Source organism: Geotrypetes seraphini, chromosome 2 (genome assembly GCF_902459505.1).
Source record: "Geotrypetes seraphini chromosome 2, aGeoSer1.1, whole genome shotgun sequence".
Classification (NCBI taxonomy): Eukaryota; Metazoa; Chordata; class Amphibia; order Gymnophiona; family Dermophiidae; genus Geotrypetes; species Geotrypetes seraphini.
This window is the reverse complement of record NC_047085.1, coordinates 9,043,117-9,055,641: the sequence shown is the minus strand read 5'-3', so window position 1 is coordinate 9,055,641 and position 12,525 is coordinate 9,043,117. Positions and strand designations below refer to the sequence as shown.

Genomic DNA, 12,525 nt, shown 5'->3' with positions numbered 1-12,525 from the left:
CCCTCTATGCCGATCACACCAACAAACACACCCAAGCATACCCCACACAATCAGAACCCACCATACTAGACAGTCACTACCCCTCCCGCTCTCCCTCTCGCTACCCCCCCTCTTACCCACCCAACGCCCAGACCAGCCCCATCCCCATTCTAAAAACATGTATCAAAAAGCCCCCCCCCAACCCCCTCGCGCAAAGAGACCCATACAGCCTCAGAAAAACACCCCACCCACAGTAGCAAACCTCCCCCGGGATCAATTCCAAGGGCAACAAAAGAGACCAAAACACAACAGGAAACAAGGGGCATAGATTGATATCTCAAATACCCAAGGTCCAGTATCCGGAATCTCTGCAGGCAAAATAGAGATATAGCAGACCAGTCCAAGGATCTAGCTATGCACAGCCAGGGCAAATGCCAAACTGAGGTAGCAGCCAGTGCATCATGTCGGCAGTATCCTCCAACAGCATCCAGCAGGGCTGCTCAGAACTGGACAGAGGAGGATGCCATGGGAGGCTGCAGTGCCCCCCCGAAAGGGAGGCACATGGCTAGAGCTCAGTACCAACCGACCCCTGGTGCAGTCATCAACATCCGTAAACACAGAGTCAGAAGAACGTCAAAGGGAAACAAAACCAAGCTGAGTAGCTGATGGACTGATTAAGGGCCCGGAGGTATGGGTGCCAGAGATCTGATGAAAGCCTGCAGCGCCTCCGCATCTTCGTAGATCTTTGGTCCCCCGGCCTCAAAGACCCGGACCCGCGCAGGGTATTGCACCACAAAGCGGAGGCCCCTGTTGCGAAGCTCGGTGCAGTGAGGTGCCAGGGCGCGCCGACGAGCAGCCACCTCGGCAGAATAATCATTGAAGAGTAGGATCTTAGCACCCTCCCGTTCCAACGTGCCCTTTTTCCTATACAGCGCCATGACCTGGGCCTTGTCAGCAAAGTTCAAATACCTGGCAATGACAGGTCGAGGTCTGCCTTCGCCCTCGCGGCGCTGACCCAGGCGATGCACCCTCTCCACCAAGGTGCGGGATCCTTCCGGGGTAAAACCCACAGCGCCAGGCAGCCACCTCTCCACAAGCTCGCGCAGTTCAGCGTCGCGTATATTTTCTGCCAGGCCCACCAGGCGAATATTATTGCGGCGGCCGCGGTTCTCTTGGTCCTCCAGACGCTCATGGAGAGTCACACATTGAGCCTGCAGGTCCCGGACCTGCGTTTCCAGCACTCCAGAGCGGTCCTCTTGGGTGGCGATGCGAGACTCCGCGTTCTGGAGGCGCTGCCCATGTCGCTCCAGGCAATCTCGCACATCCTCCACAGTTGCCTGGAGCTTAGTAAGCCGCTCATCAATCGCTGCCGATATGGTGCGGGTCAGCTCCTGGACCGCGTCTTCTTGAAGTAGCACTCTCGGCGGGGTCACAGTTCCGGCCGCCATCTTAGGTGCTCCGTGCACGCGGTGGGCTCGAGTCGGCCGCGGGGTCTTCACAGGCATAACTCGCCTGGCAACCGGTGCAGAAAGCCGCCGAAGCAGCCGTTAGCTCCCCTCTGCTGTCCGCTCTATGTGCGCCGGCAAAACTCAGAAGAGCAGGGCGAAAAGCCTTTAAATAGCGGAGATTAGGGCGCGAGAGGGTCGGAGCTCGAGCCAGGAGCCGCCGCTCAGCTCAGCGTCATCACGTGACCCCCGTTAGGTTTCTATTTAGTTAATCGGTAGAGTCATACACCAGTATTGAGTTTTATTCCAGTATAAGAGGTGCTCATTTATAAATAAATGTTCCCAAATTTTTTGAATAGTATATGCATGCATGCAATCACTACAGATGAGGTCACACATCCACGTTTAGGACAGATGTATAAGTTAAGCAGAGAGACCAGTTGTGAAACAGCGGGGGTAGTGTACCTAATTACTTGTCCGTGCCAATTATTTTACACTGGACGCAACACAAGTGTTCGGGTAAAGATCTAGAACATTTAAGCAAGATCCAACGAGGGAAAAGTTTGGCACCCCTAACAGAGCACTGGCAAGAAAAACAGCATGACGGTTTCTAGTATTGGAGTCCTTGGTGTTTTCTTTTTTTTTTTTTAGGGGGGAAGAGGCAACTTGCAGTCGCATCTGTGGAAGAGGAAACAATCCTAGATTTAGCATTGGCAGATGCCGTATTGACATAGCCTCAATCGGAAGGTGGAGTGGTGGGCGTTTCTTCATTGAGTTTTGTGACATCTTGTCCCGTGGGGTGAATAAGAGTAAGGGGGTGGGATTAGCGGGAAATAGGAAACAGGAAGTAATATGAAGAATGTAAGGTGCTCTCCAAGTGGGCTGTGATTCGTGAGCGATATAGTCGGTGAAAAGTAATATTTAAGAAGAGTCATTGCATGTTTTATTTGCAGATAAACCAGTGGATCGTTGTGGTCATTCCAGTCACGCAGAAGTGAGTTCTCTGAGGAAGCAGGTCTGGCGAAACACGTCAGGACTCGGCAAGTCTTCAAGATTCATCCAGTTAAGTAAATAAATGATGACAAGGTTAGTTATGAGTAGCATTGCACCGAGTCGAGCACATCGGTAGCACGAAAGAAACCGTAACTTTGAAATGCTGTGATTAACCAAGAGAGGAACATTTAGGGGCCACTCCCCGGTTGGGAATTCTCTATCTTATTGGTTCTGAGCAATTATAGACACAGTTACATTGTGATAGCCATGAAATCCTTCCTCTTTACAAACCCAGCGCCTTAAAGTCATTCACCCAGAAATGCCACTCAGTCAACGCACCTACGCCACCTAATCTCACCAGATGCTACTTAGTGCATATGTTTTATTGTCATGTCTATATTGTAATTTATGTAAATTATGTCATCTGATTATTATGGATGGACTTTGTAACCCGATCTGGGCTCCTTTGGGAAGACGGGCTAAAAAAAAGTGAATAAATAAATAAATAAAAGTTAGGTACGAGCATTTAGACCAGGCTTTGGCAGGCATAAAATAAATGCAAAAATGACTTAAGCAAGTATTCTAGAAAGATAGTTCCATGCAGAACTGGCTTTATAGAATTTACACTAAGTGTGTGTCATCTCCGTGACTAACTTTGGGTGTCATCAGTGGCGTAGTGAGGGAGGCTGGCGCCCAGCATCGCCGCACTGTGCACCCCCTATTCTTCCCTTCTGTTTGAGCACCCCCACTCTTCCCCGCAGCTTGAGCGCCCCCTGCGTACCTCTTGAAATGGTCACCAGCATGAGAAGCATCTTCCAGCTGCTGCTTGTGCCGTTCTCGGCTGCCTTCTGACATCACTTCCTGGTCCCGCGACCAGGAAATGATGTCAGAAGGGAGCTGAGGCTGGCGCGAGAAGTGAGTGCAAGATGCTGCTTGCACTGTTGAACATTTTAAAGAGGTATGCGGGGGCGGAAAAGAGGCGTGGTGCCTGCGCCCCTCCCCCCCAGCAAAGATGGCGCCCATGGTGGTCCGCCCCCCTTACTACGGTACTGGGTGCCATTTACAGAATCTACCACTTATGTTTTTGTTCGCTCCTTCATGCACCTGTGGCTCTAAGGTGTAATTGGCACGCTTCCAAGGGAACTGGTTCCCCACCACCACCACCACCACCCAGTCTTGGTTTTTGATGAATCATCTTCTACTTCTAGCTCTGGGTGGGCATTTTGACCCCCCCAACGCACACACACCCAGTTCCTGGCTCTCTTGAAGTGATTGCCACTTAAAACTGAAGGGATTTTCTGCGGCCTCCCTCAATATCACACCTGACAAAGGTTTCCACCCAGCATGATCGACAGAGCACCGGCTGGTCTCAAGAGTCACTTCAATTGCGATCATTTTGCATTTGGATTTTTAGGCAGTCTTTCAAAATGATGTATTCCGGTATTCTAAGCAGGGAATGGCACGGGGACAAATTTTTCCTGTCCCTGCAGGAACTCAATCTCCCCTGCCCCATTCCTGTAAGCTTTGCCCTAGCCACACAAGCCTTGAACACTTATGACTTTAAAATGTTTGAGGTTTGCGCAGATGAGGACGGAGATAGGAAAAGAACTCACCGGGATGGGACGGGAAAATGAGTTCCTGTGCCATTCTCTAATTCTAAGTCTATGCCCAGAGAGTTTACAGTTGATGAGGCAATGACAAAGGCCACAGCAGGTTCTGAGCCCTGGTTTCCCTTTCTCTAGCCTGGCGGAGTTGGGACCAATAGCAATGAACAGAAACCATACTAACCTCCATAAAAGAATGATAAGATGGGTCTTTGGGGAGGGGAGGGGTCATTAGGATATCCACCACAATCTGACCCAAAACAGAAGGGTGTCCTGAGGTCACTTTGTTAACAGTGCAGTCCATCACTAACGGATCAATATTTACATACTCAATATAGCCTGCAGAGAGTCCGTTCCTGTGAGGAAAAACAGAAGGATGCCACTGGCCAGGCCTTCTACATATTGTGTACAAAGCTGGCTGTGAGGATCTAACCTCTAGAACAGGGGTCTCCAAACTTTTCAGCACGAGGGCCACATTGGGTAATTCAGCACTTTTCAGCGGGCCGCAGTAAAGAGAAATAACTCTAGATATATGAGTTTTATTGAAAGCAGAAAGTTTTATAAACTAATTACAGAGTATGTGAGATGAAATTATCGTATATTAATGACGTCAAACACGGCCAGCAAATTCTCATATTTTCATCACAGGTTATAATAAAACCATTAATGTGAACGATGGAACTGTTTTTGTGTTTTAAAATCTTATTAAAGTGAGGATCAAATTAAATATAAATTTAGGCAATTACAAATTGAGTTTCACACTGCACCACTGTAACGACTAGTAACGAACTTCCAGGTTCAATTTAAAGATTTAGTCACAGCGCCAGAGCTACCTACAACGCCGCGAATTGACACTGTCGATCGAGGCCGAACAAGTATGAAGAAATACCGCAAAGTATCCAATTACGATTCAGTATTAAATAAAGTTGTGAATAATATTAACATAATATGGAATATCAATATATTTTGAACACAATTTTAATTAATGCATTTGAAATCTATCAACACCCCCTTTTTTTTTTTTTTTTTCAGATTCTCATTGGAAAATTAGTCAAATTGTTGCGGGCCAGATAAAATCATATCGTGGGCTGAATGAGGTCCGTAGGCCGTACTTTGGAGGCCCCTGCTCTAGGACATCACCATTGGAAAGTCAATACTTACAGTCACAACTTACACATTAGGAGACACCCAGGCTCACATGTACAGTTGCTAAATATTGCTGAGGTTACCAGTAGGACCATCTATGAGCTAGACTAAGAGATTCGTAGTTCTAAATTCTCCTAGAAGGACTGAAATGGCACGTCCTTGGAAACCTTGGGGCAAAGCTAGGCCTGGCTCAGCCTGCCCAGTTGGAATTGGTAGTCATTGTACTTTGCAGGAGAATGTGTTGGTATCCCCTTTGACTTTTTCCCTTCCCCTAAAACAATCCATCAGTGTAACACCCTGTTAAATGAAATGCTTACTTACTCTCCAATGAATCCTTGGGAGAAGGAAAAGCATGAGATCAGCTGGACTGTGGATGAGTATTTTGGACCCATTTCAAATAAAACCTTCTTGAAGGAGTGGAAATTATACCCTGCACCAAATACGAGATCCTGGAGCACCTGAGGAGGGCAAGATATGGGAAGAGCCTCAGTCAGAAGCCAGTGGTGCCTGCCTTTCAAGACTAGACCACCAGATGGCGCCAAGTGCCCACACTTCAGCATCACAGTCCAAAAAGGCATATTCTGATGCCCTCAATGGACCCAGGCAACCCTGCAGACATGAACTTGTAGCCTGGATTCTATTCAGAACAGTAACACTTTATCTCCCAGCATGCCTTAATGCAGGGGTTCTTAACCACTGGTATCTTCACCCTCAAGAGGTACGGGAAGAGGTCACAGGGTGCAGTGAAGGGTCTTAAAATCTGAGGCAATTTCTTGAAATTTCTAGACAGAGTGAAGGCAGTTATTAGGATAGTTAAGAACATAAGAATAGCCTTACAGGGTCATACCAAAGGTCCATCAAGTCCAGTAGCCTGTTCTCATGGTGGCCAATCCAGATCACCAGTACCTGGCCAAAACCCAAGTAGTAACAACATTACATGCTACTGATCCAGAGCAAGCAGTGGCTTCCCCCATGTCTTTCTCAATAACATATGGACTTTTCCTCCAGGAACTTGTCCAAACCTTTCTTAAAACCAGCTACGCTATCCACTCTTACCACAACCTCTGGTAGTATAACTGTGTACTACTATAGATTTAGTGACTTCTTAGCAGTTACAGTAGCACTGTTTAAGCAGTTGTCAATAGCCATTAATGGATACATAAGCATCAGCTCTGTGGGTGTCCAAGCACCCCTAATATTTGGGGACCTCATGTGACCACAGACACACTACTACTACTACTACTATGGGAGTCGGGGAACAAGGCATTCACACTTGGCCCTGCAGTTTTAGGGGGCCCTCCAAAGTCCATCATGTTTCTCCCTTGTCTTCAGCCTCGCTGGTGTCCCCCTGGCCTTCCCGGTCTAACTATAAAAAAATAATCACGGTCTGCAGAGGATCACTGGTGCTGCAGCAATTCTAACAGGCTGCCCGCGGCCTCCACTGCATTTTCCCTCTGCTGCAATCCCACCCCTCCTCTGACATAATGTCTTGTTTTGATCTGGGATGGACCACAGTGGATGTCGCGGACAGCCTGTTAGAATGGCTGCAGTGCCGGTGATCCTCTGCAGACCATAATTCCTTTTTAAAGTTAGACTGGGAAGGCCAGAGGGATCCCAAATGAGGGTGGAGACAAGAAACATGCTGGCACACAGGTTCCCCCTGGTTTAGCTCTTCTTAAAGTACACAGATGGGGGGAAGGGGGTTCAAAGAGAGGGGCATATGCCGGACTAAAGGTGGTGGGGGGAGGTGAAGGGGAAGAAATAATGAGCCAGGAAACAGAGGAGAGGGAGAAAGATGGTGGATGATTGGAGGAAGGGAAAAGAAAGGGAGAGAAGTTGGACCTAAGGGGTGGTATGGAGGGATGGGGTACAGAGATACTGGATAGGAGGGAAACTGGGAAGAGTATGGGAGAGATTGTGGACCCTGGGGTGGTGGGAAAGGAGGGAGAGAGATGCTGGATGAAAGGATAGTTGAGAAGAGATAAGGAGAAATGGTGGATCTGGGGATGGTGGGATCCACCACTGCAGCTGCTCTTTCATGCTTCGGGCCACTGGCAGCATGAATGAAGTACACATGCTGCCTTCCACGGCCCAGAAGCTTTCCCTCTGCTACTGCTTCCTATCTCCACCTAGGTGCAAAGCAGTAGCAGAGGGAAAGCTTCCAGGCCACCGAAGGCAGTCTGTTTGCTTTGCTTGTGCTGCCAGTAGCCCAAAGAATGCAAGAGTAGCTGCCTTATCGGACCACATGGAGAGGAGGAATGCAGGGGGGGTCACTGGGAGATTGCAGTGGGGGGTGATTGAGAAATGCTGGACTGAAAAAAATACTGAAGAGGAAATGCTGAAGAGGAAAAAAAAGAAAGAGATGCCAGACCTCTGAGGGAGGGAAGGGGAAGGGGAAGACAGAGATGCCAGACCATGGTAGGTAGATAGGAGGAGGAGGAGGGAAGGAGAGAAAAGGTGATACCAGACCACAAGAAGAGAGAAAGGGAAGTAGAGAAATGTCAAATTACTGAAGAGAGAGGGAAGGAGAGAGAGATGCCAGACCAGGGAAGGGAAGGAGGAGAGAAAGGTAGGTGAGAGGGGGAAGAGAAGGATAGGATGATGTGAGACCAAATGGGGGGGAGGAGAGAGATGCCAGTTTGTGGGAAGGAGAGGAGAAAGATGTCAGACCTCCAGAGGGGGAGACAAAGGAAGGAGATGCTGCACAGGGATGGAGAGGAAGGGGAGAGAGAGGGAGGAGATGCTGCACATGGATAAATGGGAAGGGAAGGCAGATTTGAGAAGGAAGCAGAAAAATTGAAGAAAGTTGAACAGAGCAGAAAATGGAAAGAGCAACAGCAAATGGATAAGAAGGCCAGGAAACACAGTTAAGAGCACAGACTGAAGGAAGTTCTACCAGAGGCTGGGAAAAGATGATTAGAAAATAAAATCACGAGACAACAAATGATTTTATTTTCAATATAGTGACTGAAATATGGTGGTTTTGAGAAATTACATCTGCTGTCTATATTTTGACTGTTCAGGAAGAAATGCATTTGTTTCTATTTCTCCGGTGTTGTACTGTATGTAGAGTCTGGCATCTTAGGATTTTGTTTATATATATTAGTACTTTTAGTCTGTGGTCCTGCATTTGCATAGGGGTTATCTGTGTTCTGCATGTGTGACCAAGGCCAGGTGTTCTGGTAGGAATGAAAGTTGAGAAGCATATTGTGTAGTTTAATTTTGTAGTTAACCATTATGTATTGTTAATAAGATTATCGTGTGTGTATAAATGAAAAATGAATGGAAAAAATGTTATTACAATTAGTACTATTATTATGGGGGGAGTCAGGGGCAGAGCCTGAGCACCCCCAATCATTTTGAAAAGTTGGCTTCTATGAGTGGATATTGAGATTTAGGAATGGGGTGCAGAGTGTTATTGATCAGTTAAAGGGGGGCAGGAACCAAGAAGGTTAAGAAGGGCAATGAATAATCCCCAGTGACTTCCTTCAGAAAATCAGGAGAGTCCGTTTCAGCAGATTCATTAGTCCATGACAAGTTATGCTGTTCACTCCAGTTTTAAACAGATAACTTTGGCCATTTAGTGATCAAAATGACCAAAACTCTCCATTTGAGTGATGTACTTAAAAAAAAAGTGGGTATGTAGTTAGTGCTCCTGCCACAAACTACATAATCAAGTTGGGCAGACTGGATGGACCATTCGGGTCTTTATCTGCTGTCATCTACTATGTCACTATGTTATAACTGCTTTTATACACTTTTCCCTCCTTATTCGCGGGTGTTAGGGGTAGAGCTGGCCCACGAATATTAAAAAACCACGAATAATATTTGGGTCGGTTCTGCCCCTAACTTGCGCTTCCCCAGGCTATTTTAAACCCTGAAACCCCCCCCCCCCCCCTTAAGCCTTACCTGGTGGTCTAGCGGGTTTTCGGGGCAGGAGCGATCTTCCCACGCTCCTGCCCCGTGCAGATTGCTCACAGAAAATGGCTGCCTTGAGCTCCCGTAGTCTCTCGAGCCATTTCCTGTGAGCGATCTGTACGGGGCAGGAGCGTGGAAAGATCGCTCCTGCCCTAAAACCTGTTAGACCACCAGATAAGGCTTAAGGGGGGGTGGGGGTGGGGGGCTTTCAGGGTTTAAAATAGCCTGAAAAATTTAAATGTTTTTTTTTTGTTTTAAAATCGCGAATACAGAGGGGGAAGTGTATTGAGCTGGAAAACAAAACCATGAACAATAATAATAATTTTATTCTTATATACCGCCAAAGCTGTAGAAGTGTGAGGCGGTTTACAATAAAGAAGAGCTGGACAATCAGCGAATATAGGTACAAGGTAAAGTCAATCAACATATGGGTGGACGGGAAGCAGGTAAGGCATAAGAGAAAATGGGAAACAATTCGGTTAGAGTTGAAGAAATAAGGCTTAAGAGGTCTTAGGTTACAAATCGATTGAACAAGTTTGTTTTCACTAATTTTCTGAAACTTAGGTAGGATGAGGAGTGCGTGATAATGTTACCCAGCCAATCGTTCAGTTGACCTGCTTGGAAAGCGAGTGTTCTGTTCAGATATTTTTTGTAATGGCAGGCCTTTAGTGTTGGATGGTTAAACAGATGTGCTCTGCATGTGGACCTGGATGAACAAAGTTAAAATGGGGAACCAAGTATATGGGGGCTGAACCAAGAATGGATTTGAAACGGAGACAGGCAAATTTGAACAGCACTCTTGCTTCAAGGGGCAGCCAGTGGAGTTTTTGGTAGTAGGGAGTTATGTGTTTCCATTTATTTAACCCAAAAATCAGTCGGATTGCCGAGTTTTGGATGATTCGGAGTCTTTGAATGGTTTTTTTTGAAAGACCCCAAATAAATGATGTTGCAGTAGTCGAGTAAGCTCAGAATGGAGGATTGGACCAGTAAATCTGGTGCCCAAGAACACAAAGCTACATGGAGACTTAAACTAAAAAACTACAAAAACCTCACCAAGGCCAAACGAAAAAATTTCTATGCCCACAAAATTGGAAATGTCACAAACAACAGCAGCAACCTTTTCAAACTGGTCAACGACCTCTACAACCTTGAAACTCTCACCGACACCTGCGTTAACGAATCCACTTTAACCGCCAACTCCCTCGCAGACTTCTTTAACACAAAGATACAAAAACTAAGATCATCGTTATCTGCCCCAGCCAACCCCCACGGGGACTTCCCAATCCTTCTAAACCCAGACAGGCCCAAACTAGACCCAGGATCCAGAACAGACCTAAGCTGGAATCAATTCACAACTATCGACTGGCCAACTTTCAACACATATTTTAACAAATATTCCAATTCCTTCTGCAGACTGGATACCTGCCCCCCTAACATTATGAAAACTGCTCCAATCCAGTTTAAAGCCAATATGTTAGCATGGGTAAACCTTCTACTAACCATGGGCAGTTTCCCAGCAGAACAAGGCCACATTTCTATAACTCCCATCATCAAAAACAAGAAAGAACCATCAAGCACCCCATCCAACTACAGACCTATCGCAAGCATCCCACTATTCACCAAAATAGCAGAAGGGGTGGTAAACGCCGAACTTACCACATACCTAGAAAAATTTGACATCCTAAATGACTACCAATCAGGCTTTCACTCCAATCACAGCACCAAAACCATCATAGCCTCCCTCCTAGACCACATACACACACTCTTCAGCCTGGGATCCAGTGCTTTGATTTTACAACTGGACCTGAGCAGTGCTTTCGATCTAGTCGACCACAACATTCTCCTAGACTGCCTTGCCCTCATTGGCATCTCCGACCAGGTCCTTAACTGGTTCAACAGTTTCCTACGGAACAGATCTTACAGAGTATTTAAAAATGATTCTCTCTCCTTCTCCTGGGAAAACTCCTGCAGTGTGCCACAGGGTTCCCCCCTGCCCCCACCCTGTTCAATATCTACCTCACCTCCCTAGGAAACCTCCTGCAAAGCCTCAACCTAAAATTTTTTATCTATGCGGACGACATTTCCATAGTCATCCCTCTAACCAATTTCACTCAAGAACTCCTTAACTCCCTCACAAGCATACTTAGTCAGATAGAACTCTGGATGCTATCCTACAGATTAAAACTAAACCCAGACAAAACAAAATTCTTCCTAGCAACCCCCAAAGACAAAATCAAAGACACCACAATTCAAGTAAATGGATCCACTTTCCCCCTCGAACAAACTTTAAAAGTACTGGGTGTAACACTGGACATACATCTATCCCTCGAGAAACACACTGATATCACAGTTAGGAAATGTATCTCGACACTATGGAAACTCCGCACCATAAAAAAATACTTCGACGACACTTCATTCCGCCTCTTAGTACAGTCCTCCATCCTCAGCATACTAGACTACTGCAACATCATCTACTTGAGCTCCTCAAAGAAAACCATCAGAAGACTAAGGATGATCCAGAACACCGCTGTCCGCCTCATATTTAACCTGAAAAAATGGGACCATATCACCCCTTTCTACCACAAACTCCACTGGCTCCCTATAGAATCCAGAATCATGTTCAAATTCGCCTGTTTTTGCTACAAAACAATATTTGGTTTATCCCCAAACTATATAACCCCCCACTTCGCCCTTAACCACAACTATAGGAACTCCCGTAAAATTCAACTCTTCTCCTTCCCCTCCCTAAAACTATGCCACTCAAAAAAATTCCTCGACAAAACCTACGCCTTCCAAGCCGCCAAACTAAACCCTTGGCTAGCCCAAATGGTCCTCAAGGCCTACAACTACCTCAACTTTAGAAGACTACTCAAAACTCACCTATTTCGAGACCAAGACCCTTAATCCCCTTTTCTATCCTCCTCCTCCCCCCCCTCTGACCTACTCCCCTCCCCCGTCTCCCTCCCTCCCCCCTTCTTCTCTCCTTGCTATTCGCAACTCAATGATCAATTTGATATGTAACCACTTGTAATCTCTGCCTAACCAATGTGAACCGCCTAGAACTCTTCGGGGTATGGCGGTATACAAAAATAAAGTTATTATTATTAAGCGGAATGAGATAGCATCAAAGTACTTTCTGATGGTTCTTAGTTTCCATAATGTTGAGAAAACTTTTCTGCCCAGTGAGTCGGTGTGAGCTTCAAGGGTGAGGTAGTGGTCCAGAGTCACTACCAGAATTTTTATGGAATCTGTAATAGGAAAGACTTGACCATTCAAGGAAACTGATGAATCTTTGATTTTGTCGTTCAGACTCGCAGGAAGAATTTGGTTTTTTCTGAATTGAGTTTCAATTTGAATTCGGCCATCCATAATTCGATTTGCTTTAAGATAGATGCCAGGTGTTTCTTCGTCTCGGGAGTGGAACAGCTTGTTCTAGCTCA

At 46.3% G+C, this 12,525-nt stretch overlaps 1 protein-coding gene across 3 annotated transcripts in view; it reads right to left on the bottom strand.

Moving 5' to 3' along the window:
• Positions 1-12,525, bottom strand: part of LOC117355295 (alanine aminotransferase 2-like) — an 88,866-nt gene that overhangs the window by 27,153 nt on the left and 49,188 nt on the right. For 2 of the 3 annotated variants that reach the window (XM_033933607.1, XM_033933608.1), the window contains exons 7-8: positions 5,489-5,625; positions 4,206-4,377 (exon numbers count right to left, since the gene is read on the bottom strand). The exons of the other annotated variant lie outside the window; for it this stretch is intronic. In XM_033933607.1, the coding sequence (XP_033789498.1) occupies positions 4,206-4,377; positions 5,489-5,625 (309 nt within the window). The remainder of the gene's footprint in view (positions 1-4,205; positions 4,378-5,488; positions 5,626-12,525) is intronic. 3 annotated transcript variants of the gene reach the window in all.